Source organism: Wyeomyia smithii, chromosome 2 (assembly GCF_029784165.1).
Source record: "Wyeomyia smithii strain HCP4-BCI-WySm-NY-G18 chromosome 2, ASM2978416v1, whole genome shotgun sequence".
Taxonomy (NCBI): Eukaryota; Metazoa; Arthropoda; class Insecta; order Diptera; family Culicidae; genus Wyeomyia; species Wyeomyia smithii.
In genome coordinates, this window is record NC_073695.1 from 108,130,914 (window position 1) to 108,151,520 (window position 20,607).

General features: G+C 40.9%; 1 protein-coding gene across 2 annotated transcripts; it reads right to left on the reverse strand.

Moving 5' to 3' along the window:
* Window positions 1-4: 4 nt before the first annotated feature.
* On the reverse strand, window positions 5-14,788 carry LOC129725515 (uncharacterized). 2 transcript variants are annotated; one of them, XM_055681470.1, is made up of 8 exons: window positions 14,663-14,788; window positions 13,369-13,541; window positions 12,446-13,304; window positions 11,675-12,384; window positions 11,408-11,621; window positions 913-2,060; window positions 256-844; window positions 5-191 (listed from the first exon to the last, which is right to left on the reverse strand). In XM_055681470.1, exons 1-8 carry the CDS (start codon window positions 14,715-14,717, stop codon window positions 109-111), a joined length of 3,831 nt encoding a protein of 1,276 aa, XP_055537445.1. In that variant the 5' UTR covers window positions 14,718-14,788; the 3' UTR covers window positions 5-108. The 2 variants fall into 2 exon arrangements, with proteins under 2 accessions (XP_055537445.1, XP_055537446.1); XM_055681471.1 differs by having other exon boundaries at window positions 14,629-14,753.
* Between the last annotated feature and the right edge of the window lie 5,819 nt (window positions 14,789-20,607).

Genomic DNA, 20,607 nt, shown 5'->3' on the forward strand with positions numbered 1-20,607 from the left:
TTTAGTTTATTATACTAAACCCCTTTTTCAATTGATACAACTATTAATAGAAATATGATTCTCCTGATTAGTACTTCTCGACATTCGGGGTAAATTTTAACAATTTTTTTAATAGGCAAACTTGTTCAATTTATATTGCTCAATTGAGTTTCCAGCCATCAAAAATATTTTCTCAGGTGTAATTCCAGTTCCTGAAATTAGAAAACATGAATATCAATTCCAAGAACGATATAAAACAAAGTAATTATAACGCACCCATTGGAATCCAATCGTCAGGCAACCCAGCGTCTTTTCTCGCTGACCGTAGAGCATATCGTAACGCATACGTCAGCACTGGAGTCATACAAAACGCTGGCTCCCCCACTGTCTTCGACCGCAACACACCGTGGGGATTGGAGCTGTTCCTCAAAAACTGCACCCGAAAGTCAATGGGAATGTCTTTCACGCCGGGAACTTTGTAATTCCATGAGCGGTTATTCACTAGCGCGCCACTCGAGAAATCGTACACTAACACTTCCGTAAGATAATACCCAAGCCCCATGATGAACGATCCTTCCACCTGTCCGATATCAATTCCAGGACTCATACTCTGTCCAACATCTTCCAGTATTTCAACGCGAGTTACTTGTACGTTGCCAGTTAAGATGTCCACTTCGACTTCAGCACAGGTCAAACCCCATACAGTATATGCTTCCAGATCTGTCGGCTTTTGGCGGTAGATAGCCGTAAGGTCAATGTTACCTGTGAACGCCTGCGCTACGATTTGCTCCCATGGTGCTTGAGGATTCGCCTGCTGGAGAGGCCTCAAACGGTCCAATAATATATAACAGCATTTTTGGACAGCCTGTAAAAGTTTGAAGATGTACAGTAGGATTTCATGATAACTAAAAAAGTAGAAAAGAAGATACTTACAAAAGCAGCTGTTTCAGTCGCTCTACTGCTCACCGATGCGCCACAATTGGCCGACGTTAACGTTGTACTTGGTTTCACTGCGATCTTCGCCAAAGGAACTCCAAGAATGTGTGCTACCACTTGGGCGACTTTCGTATTGACACCTTGACCCATCTCGATGGCTCCATGTGTCACCGCAACAGATCCATCGATATTGTAAACTGAAACTAAAGCGTTCATAGTGCCAGAATACTCCAGTGGATATTCCACAGGTATTATCGCAATGCCACGCTTGCGCCAGCGGTTTCGTAGGTTGAACATATTGATATCTTTCCGGCGTTCGTCAAAATTGACATCCTTTCGAAACTTTGGCATCAATTCGGCCATTTTATTTCCTCTTACCAGATTCACCGTACGAACCGCCAATGGGTCTTTACCAGTAACGTGAGCAATGTGTTCCATAATGTTTTCTATCATAGCGATCCCATCCGAAGTACCAGGGGCACGACACCAGGTATTTCCAGGCACATCCGTTCGAGCAATGTTTCCTATTACGTTCCAACGATCGTTTCGGTAACAGTGTTTGAATACGTCACCAGTCATAAACGCTAGCTGTGCGTTTAATGCAAACCCACCGTCGTGAGTAAAAGTGTTAGTTAATCGATTGATTTTCCCGTCACGTTCTACGTCTACTTCATAGTCACATATTATTCCCGTACGTTTCCCGATGGCGGACATGTTTGTTTCCATGGGCAATATTATCCGTACGGGACGCTGAGTCAAATGTGCAGCCACAGCACAAGCACAAGCGATTTGGGATGCACGTGTAATCTTTGCACCATAAGCACCGCCCAGCCGCCGAACGCTAATATTCAATTGACTTTGATGAACTTTCAAAACTTGAGAAACTGCCGCTAGCGCTGACGTAGTATATTGTGTCGCTGAATAAATGTCCATACCGTCTTCCTTCGGAAGGCAGAAGCAGACTTGAGTTTCCATCGTGTAATGATACTGACCGCCCAAACTGAGCTGACCTTGGATTTTTATGGGCCCCTGTGCGGAGGCTTTTTTATACTGCGATCCGTGACGGTCATAGCCTTGGTTTTGTATACGGTCATAGGCCTGGTGGTCCAATACTTGCTCAACAGTGACGTAAAGCGGCTTATCGGCTGAGGAAAGATAGTTAAGAATATTAGAAATGTTGAGAAAATAGTCAAAGTCAGCTCTACAAAACTTAGAATTGCCTCCATGTGAACGAAAGATTTCGAAATCAACTGGGAGGTCAACAGAATCTTTGATCTATAGATGTTTTTGAAATGCGAAGTACAAGTAGATGTCGGGTATTGATGAACATGTCTGGTGTAATAAGACTGCGTTATATCAGGTGATGAAGAAAAAAAAATCAGGTGATTGCTATACAGAGATCACGAATTGCTTATACCTATTGATGAGGTTGAGTTTGATAGTCGCAATACTTGGCCCTACACGGTTACAAAAAAGTCCGGTCACACTTTTTTGGGGTCGCCTGTAGCCTACACGTTGCATCTCTATGGTGCCATCTATATGTCAAATGAAAGGGTTAACTTTGCTGCCCAAAGTGGCAGAGTTTCGTTTCTGTGCAGCTTGTTTACATTGAGTGGTGAGCCATGGCAGAGTTAAGAGCAGCTGTGATCGCTGAATATGTGAAAGGGTACAATCCCGGACACATATTCAAACACCTAAAACCGCTCGGAATCAACCGGAAATTCGTGTACCGGACCATAAATCGGTACCTAGAGACTGGAGGCACCGAGGACAAGGCACGATCTGGACGACCAAGGTCTGTGAGAACTCCAAGGCTGAAAAAGATTATACGAGCCCGGATTCGCCGGAATCCCGCCCAATCTGCACGGAAGCTGGCCAGGAACCTTAAAATGAACCGAGAATCAATCCGCCAAAAAACAGGTGGTTCATGGGGTTACCAAAGCTACAAAGGACAAGAGGTACCAACGGTCGCGGGAGTTGCTCGGTTGGCGCGCAGATGACGAGATAATTTTTTCGGACGAGAATCTGTTCGTTTTGGAGCAAACAGCCAATTGCCAAAATAATCGAGTTTGGAGTGTGAGCCTCCAGCAAGCGGACAAGCTGAACGTTTCCCGGTTCCAAAATAAGACGTCAGTGATGGTTGGGGGAGCCATTTGCAAGAGAGGTAAAGTGCCTTTTATTTTTTTCGATAAAGGGGTCAAAATCAACGCAGCGTACTACCTGGACACGGTTTTGAATAAAAATGTTCTGCCTAAAGCTGAACTATTGTTTGAAGACGATTACAACTGCTTCTAGCAAGATGGCGCCCCATCCCACACCGCAAAGGTTGTTCAGGCGTGGTGTAAGGAAAACTTGACCGATTTCATTTCGAATAATGAATGGCCTCCGTCGTCTCCGGATCTGAATCCACTGGATTATTCCGTGTGGGGATACATGATGTCGAAGCTGAATGAAAGCAATTCAAGCGAGTTATCACGAAAATCTGGGACGAGATGCCGATGGAGAACGTGCGCGCCGCTTGCGACGACTTTCCGAGACGTCTGGAGCTGGTTCGATCAGAGAAATGTGGTGTAATTCCGAGATATCGTCTGTGAAGTATCTTTATGAGTTGCTGTATAAAGCTATGAAAGCCAGATTCAGATTTTCTTCTTATTCTTTGAAATATTGAGATTTTCCTGTGTGACCGGACTTTTTTGTCACCCTGTAATTCAGTACACTAAAGTCACTTTTTACGCGGGAATACGTGCCGCTTAAAAAGAAACCACGTAAATTCCGGAATCCGCGTAGAAAAAAACGCGTAAATTCTGGAATCCGATGATAATAGTGCATTCCAGAAGCTCAATCCGGAAAAAAATGAAAGATTATAGCAGCTGATAGGACACCAAAATTCACAGGAATGGTTAAATAGCTATAATCTTTCATTTTTTCCGGCTTAAACTTTTGACGTACAGCTGTGTTGACCCGTGTAATCCATGTCTCATGGCCGTAGATGACTACCGGTAGTGTCCTGTAGATGGTCAACTTGATAGAAAACAGTTAAAATGACTTTTGGAATATTGTACCGCTCCTGCTAATCTCCGCTCTTCTAATTAATAATGGACGAAATAACTAAATAAATCACCCCTTTCAGAGTAATATAAACAGTAGGCACAAGAGATCATCACCTTGCTTTAAACCTCTTCACGTTTTGAAGGGACTCTAATCTGCTATAGTTAGTCTAGATCGATTTTGTCGTATGCCGATTTGAAATCGATGGAAAGATGATAAATGGGCACGTTGTATTCGCGGCATTTCTGCATAACCTACCGAACCGCGAAGATCCATGGTGGCGAAGGCACCCTCGAAACCCCCTGGTAGTGCTTTACGAACTGCTTCGCAAATGATGATAAGGTCTGTACTCGAAAAAAAAAACGCATTAGACAAAAGTGTTCGTCAAAAAATAATTTGAAGCCAGTTTTTTTTTTACTTTGAAGGGAATGACCTGTAAAAGATGGATTATGTTTCGGCATAATTACTTTATTCAATTTCCTTTCCATCGCTGAAAGTCAGTACCTTTCCCTCTAGACCCTCATCACATTTTGTGCAATGGTGGAGTCGACCTTTTTGGTCACTTTCATCCGTTCTTTCTCCACCATCTTGGACGATTTTCGAACTTTGGACGAATTTGTGGTGAATTTGGTTGATTCTGGCGGTTGTTGGTACAAAAACAACGGTATTGTCTCTGTACCAATCCAACGTCGATCGCTCGTAATGACATGATGCCAGGCCCGGCCAAAATAATGTCTCGCCTCCGTTGGACCGCAGGAAGGGCAACAGACGCTTCTGGAGGTACCCGGTGCATTGGTATATGGCAAGATGGGACAAACAATATCATCCACCCACTTCACCGGTACTCGTTCCTCCTCCGGAATCTTAACAATGATCCAGTACACGGCTCTAACACACAAGTGTTTCTCCGCCGTATTTTAGTGGCTCACTGGGAAGTTGGTCCACTGCAGCAGCTTTATTGTTTTTCAGTTCGGCAATGCTCTCTTCCACCTCCAGTACCCGTGAGGACATTGCCGTCCAAGCGTCATTGCTTGAGCTGTTCAGCTTCTCGTAGAACTTCCGAGTGTCGTTTGCTTGGTACATACAGCTTTCCCATCGCAAATCGATCTCAGTTCTCTTGTTGGCTCTTCTTGATTCGAAGAACTGAAGTTTGGCTGTTCCATGCCCGTCGGTACCGTTCCACGTTCGCTCTTATTCAGTGTTTCAGCACTATCGCTCGTGCTGCGTTTGTCTGCTCAACTAATTGTTTGCATTCGTCATTCGTCAATCGTTTCTATGATTCGGAGCCCATGTATCTAGCAGCGCTACAGTAGTGCTACCTATGGCGAATCGAGTGTTCCTCCAGTTATTTGCTCTTCCGTGTATAGTGTTGCCTCCAGCTGCTGCACGTATTCCTGTGCAACCTCGGCGTCCCGCAGTTGCTCAATATTTTGTCGTTGCGTTTGACTTCGGCGGCTATTATACACCATTGAGAGTTTTGAACGCATGTATACAGCTATTAGGTAGTGGTCCAAATCTATAATCAAACTGCGGTACGTGTGAATGGTAATGACGTCGTTGAACAACCTACCGTTGATTAAAACGTGGTCGATTTGATTCTCTGTCTGTGGGTTGGGTGATCTACAGGTGGTTTTGTAGATATCTTTGCAAAGGAAGAAGGTACTTCGGGCTACCATACCACGGAAGGCAAGGTTTGTACATTACCTCTCGTTCTACCCGAGCATTCATGTTCCTAATGGCCTGCTTCAGCTACGCGTAAAACTCTTCCTTCTTGTCGTCGGGTCTCCCCTAATGTGGGAAGTACACGTCAATGATACTGTAGTCCTCGCGTTGATCGTCTGCCACCCAGTATTAGTATATCCAGTATGTCCAGTATTTTGAAGACGCTTGCTTCGCTGGAGGTGTCGCAACTTTGGTAGAAAGTAGCCGTTCGGTGTTCGCTTTTTCATACCTTCTGTCCTATCCAACAATGTTCCTGTCGTGCTACGACTTCGAAGTAGCGTAGATGCAGCTCATTGTTTCCAATCGTAGCCCTAAGTCCATGCCGATTGCTCCGATTCGTATTATCTCTTAGGTTGCTTGTAACATATTGTTTTCCGGGGTGGGTCGCTAGACCTTTCCCAACCCCTGTCTGGATGGGAGACCATCATGTCAGCTTTGTTTTGAGACCCACACTGATACCAGGACGTTTATCTGCCGCTATATTGGTGAATAGACGCTCGGGTTGACATAGCACTATGCTTACCGCCGAAGTATGATTTATGAACCTATGATCCCGTCGCACCTCCTTACTTAGCTAATTTCAGATGACAAAATTGCCAAGGAAACGTAAACCAGTTGTATCCATGTTTTAGCTGGCAGTCTATGAATCGTGGAAGTGTAAGATGGGAACTTGTGAGTGTCGAAGTTAAGTTTGACGCTCCTTCCAGATTGTGAACTCACCCATCGAAATAAAAATCAGAATGAAATCCCCGCGAAAAACCTCATAACAAAGAAGCGCAATAATGGTCATAACTTGAATCCGCAATACCTGAATGTTTATTCTACCAAACGAGGATTCATTATTTATTTAAACTGATCAATCATTCTGAATGGACTTGTAACTAATTGAAAAAATCACAGGAGGGTTGTGTGCAAAGCCACGACCGCAAGGTTGAAGACGAATACTTTCATAAAGAAGATAACCCGGCTGCTTTCGTGTCAGTCATTTTTCAAAACTAGACGGCTCATGTGTTGTCGAAATGAGTCATCTTTTCATTGAATACATTTACTAGTGCCCGCTATCGCACAGAAACTGCATTTCACTAAAGTGCTTCACTGCATAAGCTGGCCCAGCTGCTATCGATGCTGATACCCGCTGCAACTGCTACGCTATTCGTAGCCATGCCACAGTTGTAACCGCTATACGCTGCCATTGGTATCCGCTCATCCCCTGAGTTGATCAGCTGGCCCAGCTGCTATCGATGCTGAGATCCGCTGCAACTAGTGCGCTATCCATTGCTATGCCAAAGTTGTGGCCGCTATCCGCTATCGCACTGCTACTGCTGCTGCTAAAGGAGGACTGATGTTGTCGCTGTCTAGAACTATTATGAGCGGCTTCGACTGGAACAGGCTCTTATATAGGGATGAAAAACCTATCGATAGTTATCGATAGTAGTAGGAAATCATCGATAACTATTGATAGCCATTCCAGTCGATATTTCCCATCCTTACCAGACAAATGTTCCCGGAGTGCTCCCGAATTCGTGAGCCCTCGGAAGCCCGTTTGCTAACACGTGTTTTCTCAAACGCATCATGTTTACAAAAGTACATATGAAAAAAATATTGCAGGTGGTTGTATGCGATGACTACCGGCAAGCTTTTCAATATTATACCATTGTCGATCTCGTCGTGGCAACCAATGCTTGTGTGTTCCCCGAAACTTCGAGCCCTCGGTTGCCTCATGTGCCGAAGTTAAAAACCCTCGGCTCGCGTGTTCACGAATAGCTCTCCAGTATTTTGTCTTCAGCTAGCGACGGAGGGTAATATGAATGGCCCTGCGTGGTGTGTTGTTTTCCCCACGCCTGATTTACACTATCGCGTCGAACACAAACTTAATGCGTTTTATCAATTTTCCTTTAAAATCTTCACCATTTCAGAAACTGTCAGTGGTGGATTTCTTCCAGTGAGGTAAATGTAGACGAGGAGAATCAGGTGCGATCTCACACTGCAAAAACAACCCGTGTTTTTTGACCAACTCTGTTTTTTGAGCGTGTCGTTACCAAAAATATCATATCAAAAATACTGGGAACTATGGATCCACCACATATGAATGGAAAGCATCAATTAAAATAGCGCACTCCATCTATCATTTAAAAGTGGAAGCATGTTATGAAAACGGTGGTGATTACATCGCTACGAAGACATTGAGTGCATGTGCGATGCTGTGTAATGTCAGTAAGAAATCGGAAAACGGTAAAAACAAGTCAGTTTTTATCTGCCTTATTCCTGTGCGTTCGGTTTGCATTCGCATCGCCGATACACACACTAGCATGCGTTAGTTCTACTTTTACTCAAGACTGCGTTCCTAAAATATTCCAAAACAAAAATTCACTCACCCAAAATTGTAACACCACTGCAGTCACTTTGAGCCGACAAAAAAAAAAAAAAACAAATCAATGTGGACTGACCTTTACTGTCGCTTATGGACAGGCTAAATGCAGAAAAATAAATCGTCACGACTATTTACTACATGGTGTCACCGTGAAAGTGATACACATATTTGAGTGCCTCTAATGTTTCTTTCGATCGCAACACATGTTAATAGTTCACTTGTAAAGTGATTAAGGTAGCGTTTCCCTTTTTAGAGGAAAATTACAATGGTATCAAGCAGAAAATAAATCAAGATTTGTATATTGCTGAAATAAGCAATACACAGACCTGAAGGAAGCTGTCACCATCAAAAGTTTCGAGGAAACTAAGGAATGTTCATTTTATAAAACGGACATTTTGAATAGACGATAAAAACTAAACATTAACTCCAAATTTGATGAATCTTCCTTTATCGTGTAGTTGAGTTTGTTGATATTGTGCCGGTGTTTTGGTTTTGGTGTCGGAACGGTTAAGTTTCGGAAAATGGCACGAATCGATCAAGATACTCGTTTTTTGATTGTTCAAAAGTACTGTTCCGAGGGACTATCCTGTAGAAATATTGCAAAACTTGTGAAAAGGTCTAAGTCTACTGTGTACCAGATCATCAGAAAGTTTGGAGAACACGATTCTCTTGAAGATTTGCCAAGATCCAAAACCAGAAAAGGTGCGGCTATTCCACAAATCGAGCAGAAGTGTGTGAAGCTTTTACTGTCCAATGAATGTGACTCTGTGCGAAAAATTGCTTAAAAACTCAGAGTTAGTATAGGAACGGTTCAAAATATCAAACGAAGGAATAATATCAGAACCTACAAAAAACAGAAGACACCGAAACGGACCGAGGAACAGCATGAACGGGCAAAGGAACGATGTCAGAGGTTTGATAGGATACTGAAAAAGCAATGAAACTGTTGCATTTTAATGGATGACGAGACTTACTGAAAACTGGACGCAACAACACTTCCGGGGCCACAATTTTTCAATTCTATTGTAGGTAGGGAAGTACCAGATGTAAAACGATCGATTAGAATGGACAAGTTTGGTAAGAAAGTGCTTGTATGGCAAGCTTTTTGTTCTTGTGGAAAAAAAAGTTTGCCATATTTCACAATAGGAACCATAAGCGCTGAGAATTACCGGAAGGAGTGCATTCAAAAACGTCTTGTTGCTGTGTATCGTCAACACAAGACCCCACCAATGTTCTGGCCAGACCTTGCATCCGCCCACTACGCTGCTGCCACTCTTGAAATGCTGAAGAAATATACGATTAAATTAGTCGAAGAGGCGAATAATCCACCAAATTGTCCAGAGCTACGTCCGGTTGAACGCTATTGGGTAATTATCAAGCGGTATCTTCGAAAGGATGGTAGAGAAGCACAGTCAATTGATGAGTTCAAGAAAATGTGGTCATCTGCAAGCCGAAAAGTTAAGCCAGAAACTGTAAAGAGGCTTATGAGTGGAGTTCGAGGGAAAGTTCACCAGTTTTATAGTTAGATGAACTGAGTTAGGTTTTACATTTTGTACTTTTTGTTGAAAAATAAACCTTCATTTTGCAAAAAACCGTCTGGAAATTGCTTGAAAAATAATAAAGATATCACCAAAACAAAGTGTCCGTTTGATAAAATGAACAGTCCTTAGCAACGTTGTCCCCAAGCAAAAAACTGGTGAAAAAAGGAGTATGCGAACTGCAGCGGTTAAAATCCGTATCCGGCGATAACCAGAGTCATGAAACTATACATTAAATAATCAAAAATGACATTGGATACGGAGCTTCTATAAACAAAAAAGAAACAAAAGATTCACGGATTATCACGGATCTTTACGTTGGAGGCATGTCTTTGATGGGGCATGACTTCGTGGTAATTCAGTCAATAAAAGAGGAGTGGAACGTTTTCAGAATGCTTCAGCTGTAATGGTTTAGGGAGCAATTTGCAACAGAAGAAAGTTGCCATTGCTTTTTATTGAAAGAGGTATGAAAATAAATAAAAAGTATTATCTACAATACGTCATTAGGCCATTTACTTCCTTGGGCAGTAACGAAATGTTCCACACAAATGAAACACAAACTTCTGCACATCTCGAGTAATAATCAAGTAAATGGAACCAAATTTGATATGTTGAGGTTTTTAAGAGCTAGCAAAACTTTCATGGTGGTTCGGCACCACTTCCTCTTCTGGGGGAGAGGCCTCATACAAATGAAACTCAAATTTCTTCACAACCTAAAAACTAATCAAGTAAATGGAGCCAAATTTGACATGTGGAGGTTTCTGGAAGCAAAAATTTTTTTCATGGTGGTTCGACACTCCTCTCACTGCTGGATGAGAGGGCTCTTATACAAATCAAATACAAATTTCTATGGTGGTTTGACACTCCTCCGTTCTCTGGAAGGGGATGGAGATCTCCCATAAACCTAAAAAAAGCTAAAAATTTACCTCAGACAACATTTTGAATTGTAAGATGGCAACTTCTGGGAAACAGCCGAAAATAACCGAATACTACTGCATATGGATTTCCGTAATCAAAATGATGCATAGAAGCCAAGCACTGACCTTAGACACTTTTTTGAATACAAAGATGACCACTTACAGTTTCTGAAAAACAACGAAAATAACTGAATACTAAAACAGCTAAATATGACCGAATACCACCCAATATGGATATTTTCAGAATAGAGGTGATGTACAAAAGCTAAAAGTCAAGGATGTAGTCATTCCGATAAAACCAATCATTTCAAACGATTTGTCTTTTGACTTTGATCATATCCTATGGCCGATTCGTCGTGCATTTGCAGACTATGAACAAACCGCAAGGAATCAACGAATTTGACATGTTTAAAATTATTAAATTAAATATAAAAATGGGCGGGACGAAGTTTACCGGGTCTGCTAGTGATAATATAAAAACTGTGAAGACATATTCATCTGTTTTAATTTTATGGCATAGATAAAGTGTATCACTTTCATGGTGACTTTTCTGCCACAACTGCTGCTTCTGCAATACCAATAAAAAGAACAGTGCGAGCATGTTTTTGTGTGACAAAATTATTTTACTGTGAGTCGATTAAGAAGTAAAATGCGCAATATGATTTTAGACTTAGCTTTCGTGATGTCAACAAAATATTCAACTTTCTTTCAATTTTTCAAAAAATAATAGTGAATTTTATACTCTTAGAGAATATCCGATGTGACCGCTATTAATATTCGAATAAGAAGTTCTTTGAAGAATAACCGCTAAAAGAAACACAATTTCAAATAAAGAATTTTGAAATTGTGTCCGAATTTATTGTTCAATAATGTAGGTATGTGTGTTCAATACTTACGGATTCGCTCATAAAACACTTCTACCAATTCAGTAGCACGATTGGCCAGTTCGAATGATTCGGCAACAATCAAACCGATCGGTTGACTGTGATATTTGACTTCACCGCTGCAGAAAACTTCTTCCACATCAGGATTTCCTAGCTCCAGTGGCATAAAATTGTTGATGCCTGGTATATTTTTTGCCGAGTAAAATGCAACCACGCCTTCAAGCGCCTTAAATAAATACGATTAGCAGGGAGACATAATCAGATGAAAGTGATTCTTACCAGCGCTTTTGTTGCATCAATCTTTATTATGCGAACGTGAACTGCAGTTGCCATCACGAAAGCGCCATGCAATTCATTCCATACTCTCGGCATGTCGTTGATGTACTCGGCTTCTCCAGATGTTTGTGCTAGTCCCTCTAGTTTCGTGATGTTTTGAGTTAAAGGCCACTTTTTAGGGTATGTGTCGTAGCTTTGTTTCCCGGATGATAATGGGCGCTGTAGCGTTGAACCTCCACTTTTGAATTTTGCTTCTGAATCAATGGAATTTTCGGAAGCAATGCTCAATACACACTTATAGAGCAAGGAAATCGCTAGTTGTTTTCTATAAGCTGGAGATGCGTCTGGGAGCACCCAGTCAGGTTCCAGTTCGGTGCTCAATATCTCTGAAGCTTGTTGTAAAGTTTCATTATTCAACAGCGGTCTTCCAAGTAAGAAGTTTTCGGTTTGCGTAGCATGAACGAATGAAGGATTAATACCACCAAACACAATAGTCACTTGTTCGGGTACCTTGCCTGTTCTGCAAAATTTCACCAAAAATCCTGCGTTCACGTACGCACGAGAGTTTTTGGCCACTGGCATTATTTTGAATGATCGGAACACACATTTGGTGGGGTCTAAAGAAGGAACTGTTATGCTAACAATAATTTTCTTATTCATATCAACTGAAAGAAATTCTATTGGGCTTACGGTAATCGGTAAGGCATCCGTTTCTGGAAAAATATGATCAGCCTAGTTCAAAGAGAGTAACTAAAACGGACTAAGTCAACTCACCAATTAACATTGTTGCTCCAACTGTCTCCAGTAAAAGGAATATGTCTGAAGGGAATTCCGGATGTTGATGTTTTATCATAAGATTTCCTGCTATGGTTCCGAAGTTCCGTATAGCATGGTTCGCAACCAATCTTACATGTTCTATCATTTTCTTCATATACTGGAATCTTAAGTTTCCCCGGATAGCTTCATCCATAATTTCAATAAATTCACTGAGAGACACATTTGCCCCAATAGTGAGATCTAATCCAATTGATCGTTCGTGTAATTTTTTCACCGAACTTACGTCAATGAAAACTTTTAAATCATTACTTCGGCGATAAACTCCGTGTGCTGTGTTACCGCCAACAAGCATATAATGTTTATCATTTATCGTTTTGAAGATTTCCTGAATACTATCAACACTGAAAACTTTATACCATTCCTTTCCAGCTTCATCAACCATATGAATTGTTTCGTGTTTGTTCGAGTTACGAAATTTTGTACAAACTTCTCTACATGCCTTCTTCGAACAATCTTTCCCCACTGCTAGTTCTTCAATATCGCGACATAATGTAACAATACTGCTACTAGCGTCCGTTGCAAACGATTTGAATGCATCAAGAATAGGCCGGTAACCTGTGCATCGGCAAATGTTTCCATCCAACGATTCCTCTACTTCTTGCATGGTTACCGAGTCCTGGTTGGCCTCCAACAGGCTGTACATACTCATCACCATACCTGTCGAGCAGTAACCGCACTGTGAACCATGAAAAGCAGCTAGCCGGCGTTGTATCGGATGGTATCCATCGGTTTTACTTCCGATTCCTTCAACTGTAACGATATCACGCCCATGGCAGGAATATACCGGCAAAAGGCACTGTCGAAACCCAATGTAAGCGAATTATGGAATGAGAGTTGTCCTAGTTCATGTTTGGACCTACCGACTTTACGGATTTTATGGTAATATCACCGGTGATCGGATGCGCCTCACTAGCACTAACAACGCATGTCCCGCAACCTCCTTCACGGCACATGAATTTAGTTCCCTTCAACTGGGTGTAGTCACGGATGAAGGTGTTCAGTGACGTGTCGACCGGAACGTTTTGCGGGTTAACTGTTTGAATTTGATTAGTAAATGAGCAAGTTAGTTATATAAAAACCGTGAGACGATGCCATCCGAAAAAAGCAAAACTCTTCCTTAAGTTCATCAATTTTGTTCAACAAAGTTACGAAAAGGTGAACTGCGCTCTCGAATTTGGTTGCAAAAAATGCTACTTTAGTTCTATTATTTTTTATCCTCGCTTATTTTCCGTCGGTCTAGTTCCGCCGCTATTGTGACCAATCACCGACGCCCAGGGAGGCGACTCCACACCCAGGATCCTAACTCACGACCCGTTTATCAACGGACCGGCGCCAACGGCTTTACTTCCTCATGCGATGGAAGACGTGATCCCAGAGATTTTTCGCCTCAGAAAATCTTCCGGTGTCGGCTAGGGTTGAATCTAGACCAGACCACGCCACCTCACAACCATCGACACCTATGTCGGCGGTGGGATTCGAACCCAGGCGTCGAGCGTGGTTGGCGGAGACGTTACCAACCACACTAGGCCCCCGCTCGCTTTAATTCTATTATATACAGATTATTTTTCATATCTATAGCAAAATATATTTAAACTTTAACTAAAAAAAACATATTTATACTCTAACTTTATTTTATATTTATTTTACAAGTTAGCTGATAATTTTTAGGTATTTTGATCCACTCTTTTGATGAATTTTTTTTTAAATGATGTATAAATGAAGAAGTAAAAAAGCCTTGGTGCTGCATTCCGGTATCGAAACCTGTTCTTCTGTTTATTATCCACAGGCTTCGCAGACAACTTTCAGTGTATAGGAAAATTGCGTCACGATCCTACTACAGTCTCTCTCGAGCCAGGATTTGAACATAAGACGACTGGCTTGTTAGGCTAGCATCGTACCTCGAGACCAACTAGGAGGTTTGGTTTCATTAATGTATAGTAGGTACTGTGTTATTTCAAGTTTCAAGCACTTTCTCTCATTTTCTTTGTCTAGTTCACGGCAGAAAGACCTTCACACACACTTTACCGCCAGCATATTTACTTAAATGATTTACAGATTATGTTTTTTCAAATTAATTTGAATATTACACAGAACACACAACAAAACAAAAACATACTCACTATTGAAATGTTCAAACAACTGTACAATACTCACTTCTATAAATTTTCTCATTTATACTGAACTCGATATCCATGTTGTGCACTACCATATAACATATTATGCTCCAGGCTTCTGCAAATATCTGCTACTTTGAAGCGTTGTTTCAATACTGACCATACCGTTCAGAACAGACGATGTTATGCTATGAAAATCATCGAAAACTCAGACGTTTTTTTTTTGTTAAATGTAGATCAAGTGCAGCTACAAACTAAACGGCTGCAGGCAAGTTTTCCGCTCTGTCGACTGCAAGTTTAAAGAAGATTGGCCGATCAGTTTCCAATTCTAGAGTATTTAGCTGAGCCCAAAACAAATTATCATTTATTGTGGATTCATCGAGTTGAACGTTTTCGAATACGTTCTAAGAACTTTCTTGAATGTAAGATTTTCTTTTCAAAAAATAAACTGAACAAATGGTTCAACATTTCACACCTCTTTCCCCTATTCAAGTTAGTTTTCCTTTTCAATATCCACCCATTAATAGGTATGCACTTGAAACTCGTACATGCATATCTGCTAGCAATAAAAAATGAGTTTTCTTCACATAGAGGTGTTAAATCACTGATGCTCATTTAGTTAGTTAGACTATATAGTATAGCTTTTGCCCACCGACAACGCTAATATCGCGTGGAAAACCACAAATTAATGGCAAAGTCATTCAGGTGTTGCCTGTTCAAATTAGTGGAGGAAAAAAATCACTGTTTATTATAAAGTAAAACCACACATTAACTGGTTATCACTATGTGATCGGAAAGCCGCAAATTTGTCTTCGGTAGGTTTATTGATTTTACTATCCAACTGGAAACGTGCACGTGTTCGAACTTGGTTAACCAGTAATACATAATCCGACAAATTGTCCCTTCACTTCGCAATGTGGTTTATGTTCTAAAAGGATTATCATAATCTTAAATATGCAACCAAATTTTACGTTTTTCTTCGCTGCGAAGCCGGAATTTAACGTATTCGCACGTTCCCGTGACGACCTAAAAATTTTCAAGGTTAGAATCTGATGGAAATGTGCACAAAGAAAAGTTCTGTACAACTCAAACAGGTTCCTTTTTTATTTTTATATCTTTTCATCATCTCAATTTTTTTTTAAATTTCGACCTGACCCACCGTATTAACTATAGATATTATTTTTGATAGCAGTTTATTTTCGGTAATACACAAATAAAGTAATCCACACAGGTAGGCACTATTAAAAACAATATCGCACGCTTAGCCTTGGGGCTAAAAGCGGTCTCGATCAACTAGATTATTAGTTGAGAGAATTTGTTATCGATATTGTTTTCGGCACATTTAGCATGTTGTAGGATAAGTACAACGATACACCGTGTCCCAGTGCTGAGTCGAGAAAATTTCCAGCTCGAAAAGATCCTCGACTCGATCGGGAATCGAACCCGATATCACAACCGTGTGGGAGAGCTAGCCGACCGACATCGCTAACCACAGAACCACGGGGACCACTTTAGTAGGCACTATTAACTAGACGGTAATCGGCAGTTCGCTAGATTTTCAAATAAACCGCAACCAAATTTTTTTCAAACCACAACGTTGCCAACCACAATAATCAAAATAGCAAAAAAAAGTAGGAGGTTGTATCCAAGACACGACCGCATAACTGACGTAGAACTACGCACACTATTAACAAATGCATTGTTGTAGGTGTTAAATTAATGAGTCATAAAGTCTACTAATGCTTGCTTTGTGCTGCCTCAACTGTGGGGGAATAACGACACTGAAAACACGAGCTGTAAAAGCTGTTTCACATTCTGTAAATTAGACGGCTGCTACAGATTTAAATTGCTACTATCCACACAGATTGCTCGCTTGAGTTGTCAAAAAATTATTAACCTTCGTATATTTGTTTATTTGCCTTGAGAAAGGCATTTTGCTGCTCAAAATTGGATTTGATAATGGCAACCTTTATGCTGCCTCAGTAGTGCAGCAATAACGGCAGTCTGATGACACACACTGAGAAGCGAGAAGAACCGCGCTGCTCCTGAGATATGGTGACCAACCACCGGGCAAGTGATTTGTTTGATTTAAAGGCAGCCACAGACGCAACCCGCTGCTATCAACTGCAATCCGCTGTTACTGAGTGCTGATATCTGCTCTGCCGTGAGATGACATTGTGACGTAGATCCAAGTGATCAGTTTTTCAGAACGGCCCAAAGAATTCTTCGTCACTTTTGTATGAAAATGTGTGCTAACGTCACTTTGTTTTTTATGATTTTATGCAACGTACGAATAAGTAACAACGAAAAGGAAGATACCAAAAGATAGGTCTTCCAATAATGAACCAATTGGCATGAAAAACTCATATTCGAGAAAGTGGCACTTACGTCACTTTGTCATCTCACGGCAGTGCTGCTACTGCTGACAACTAGCCAACTCACCTTCCGGCTAATGAATGTAGTAGCTGATTTTACTAGAAACACTCTTTTATAACCGAAGGTTGCTACGAAATACGCCACGCCTTTCTGTTTAGTTTTATTGATTTTTGTACAGCAGCTGGGAGACGACGAAATTCTGTTCATGCTGATTGATTGAATCGACTTCAATTTATTCCTGTAAAGTCGAATTATTCACCTTTGTTAAGGCGTTTAAACAGATCAGGGCAGTTTGTTGTTCAAAATTGGCAAACTAACTAAATAGAGTAAAAATTAGACAACTACAAAAGAATTCGATTGCTAGGATCCCGCACAGAATGTCTGCTTGTGTTGATGTCAGAAAATTATTAACCTTCAATTACTTGTTTATTTGCCTTGAAAAAGGCATTTGCTGTTCCAAATCGATTGCTGATCGCAGCCTTTGTGCTGTTCTGATAGTGGGGAATAAGGCACTCTGACAACACGCACTTTGAAAGCTGTTTTCACATTCAGGTAAATATAAGGTTGCGACAAAATTTGATTGTTTAGATCCAGCACAGAATGCTGGCTTGTGTTTTATAAAAATATTACCCTTCAATTACTTGTTTACTTGCCTTGAAAATGGCATTTTGTTTTTCCAAATCGGATATGCTGATGGGGGAATAACGGCACTCTGACCACACACGTTGAGAAGTAACGAACTGCTACAGAGACATGTGACCAACCGTTCAAGTAGTATGTTCAATCCGAATGCAAATTCGGAAACCCAGCTACTAGCGCAACCCACTGCAGCTGCTACTGCTGCCGCTACTATAAGTCAATGTTGTGTAGACTGTCCATCCGGTTCGCCTTCCGCCTCAAAAATGTAGCTAGTTTCACCAGAAACACTCTTTTATAACCGAAGGGTGCTCAGAAATAGGCCACGCCTTCAGTTGTCTAATTCTCTAATATTCTTTAGACGAATTATTCCACAATTCGCATTCGATATTTGTTTCCAGCGAATAAACACCGATGGTGCTCTCACACACATAACGATTTTAACCCGTATCGTGTTGCGGTTTGTAACATCAAGCGATTTCGTTTGCTCGCTGTTGCGTGTTGCATCATGTTGCAACTAAGCAGCTGGGAGACGACGAAATTCTCTCCATGCTGATTGATAGAATCGACTTCATATCAGTGCTACATAGTCGAATTAACTGCCTTTGAAAATGCGTTCAAACAGTGCAGTTTGTTGCTTAAAATCGGTTATGCTGATCGCAGCTTCTGTGCTGCCCCAACAGTGGGGAGGATTAGGTGAATGAATTAAGTATTTTTTTTTTTACCGCGACAGAATTTGATTGCTAGAATCCAGCACAGCATGATTGTGTTATTGCCAAAAATTATTAACCTTCAATAACTTAATTATTCGCCTTGAGAAAGGCGCTGTTCAAACTCTGTAAAAGCTGTTTCCGCATTCAGAAAATAAGACGGCCACGACAGATTGTGTTTTCTTGGATTCAGCACAGAATGTGCTGTTGCCAAGATAAAGCAAAACTTTATTGCGGGCAGAAGGCCGAAGCCCTTAACTGGCAAATCGAGACGTTTGGTTCTACCTCGCTGCTGCTGTGGACTGTGATTTGTGTACTGGCGCAACCCGCTACTGCAGCTAACTAGTTATACTATTCTGTCGACCTGTTTAGGGAAAGGCAGTGAGTGACCAATCAGAGGACGTAATCTTCGTTTAAACAAGGCTTGACAATTTTTAATAGTACAATAGTTTGCATAATCAATCAACAATTTTCTACATTTGGGTGGATGCGTGTATAATTTCCAAACAATTGCTGCAAAAATAAAAGAAAAGAAAAGGGACGTCCCCTTTTCGTTAATAGTTTTCCTATTTACATCCTTATGTGGTAGGCTAAAGGAAAACGTAGTTCTACGTCAAAAGTTCTTTGTTGTCAAAACGTTCAGTGCGAGTGCGAATTTGTGGTGTTCAGGAATCGGTAAGAAATTTATTGATAACACTGGTCGACAAAAGCAAAAAAAATGCTACCCCAAAGTTAAAAATAGTTGCTCGAAAAAAATAGGTAGGTAAAGCTTTTGATTCCTTCCTGTAAACTTTGCGTCAACTTACTTCAAAGCGTCGTATAGTAATTGCTCGCCGGGCTTGTCACTTCAACGGTATGTTTGCGAGAGAACTCACAGAAAAAATGTTGCTATCTAGCGACACCAAAATTCACAGGAAAAGCTATAATGTATCAAATTAACAAACCTTCTTGAAACGTGTTGTGATACACACAGCTAGAATTCAAACTACACAAATATTAAGCATCAGTAAAGTTTTGTCAAGATATGCGACACCCACATCTGCTAGATGCTGAATGCTAGAAATTCAGTATAGTACCGGCAAACAGATACTCTTCCAGATGTTCTCGAGGTAAAGCCAATCTTCGTATGTTCAAATTTCGGTTCGGGAGAGACTTTTATTGTCAGTAGGACCGTAGCGCTAGCCTCGCAATTGTCCTGCATACTTGACAGTTAGCTGCGAAGTCTGTGTATAATAAAACAGAAGGTCCAGTCCCTATACGGAATGTAGCACCAAGACTTTGCTTTGCTTACCGTCTAACAGAATGATATAATACATTGCTGAAATGATTATTGAAGTTTAAGCGTGGCAAGTTTTTCGCCTTTCTCCTAGAAAGGTATAGCAATCACTTGCAAAACCGAAAGTATAAAAGTGCTCCAAAGGGCCGAATGGCATATATCACTCGACTCAGCTCGACGAGCTGAGCATTTTCTGTATGTGTGTGTGTATGTGTGTGTGTGTATGTGTGTGTGTATGTGCAGACTTTCATTCTCACTCACTTTTCTCAGAGATGGCTGGACCGATTTTCATGAAATTAATTGCAAATGAAAGGTCTTGTTGCCCCATAAGACCCAATTAAATTTTATTGTAATCGGATTTTTAGTTTAGAAGTTATGTTTAAAAATATGAAAATCATGAAACATCAATATCCCAGAAACTACACTACCGATTTGAACAAAATTGGTCTCAAAAGAACGGGCTACCTAGAAAACCCTTGAGTTTTGAATTTCATAAAGATTGAACTTGTGGTTCAAAAGTTATGAAGAGAAACGTGTTCTGAAGACTGTTTAATCTCACTCATGTTTCTCAGAGATGGCTGGACCGATTTTCATAAAATCAGTGTCAAATGGAAGGTTTTGTTGCCCCATAAGACCCTATTAATTTGTTTTGCAATCGGACTATTACTTTGCCTGTTATGTTTAAAAATGTGAAATCCAGCTATGCAAAGGAACATATTCTGAAGACTACTTGGACTCACTCACTTTTCTCAGAGATGGCTGACCCGATTTCCACAAAATTAGTGTCAAATGAATGATCTAGCTGCCTCAGAAGACCCTATTGAATTTTACTGTAATCGAACTGTAACTTCATTTGTAACGTGCCGACTTGTGAAAATCACGAAACTTCATTATCTCAGAAACTACACAACCGATTTGATAATCATTATCAGATGAGCGGGCTAGTTAAGGGTTAACTGATGCATTATGATTGAACACGTGGTTTCA

Coding starts and splice junctions, on each gene's coding strand:
- LOC129725515 (XM_055681470.1), bottom strand. CDS start 14,717: ATGGTAGTGCACAACATGGATATCGAGTTCAGTATAAATGAGAAAATT. Junction 12,385..12,445: donor TGGAGCAACAATGTTAATTG/GTGAGTTGACTT, acceptor ATATTTTTCCAG/AAACGGATGCCTTACCGATT. Junction 192..255: donor TGACGATTGGATTCCAATGG/GTGCGTTATAAT, acceptor TTCTAATTTCAG/GAACTGGAATTACACCTGAG.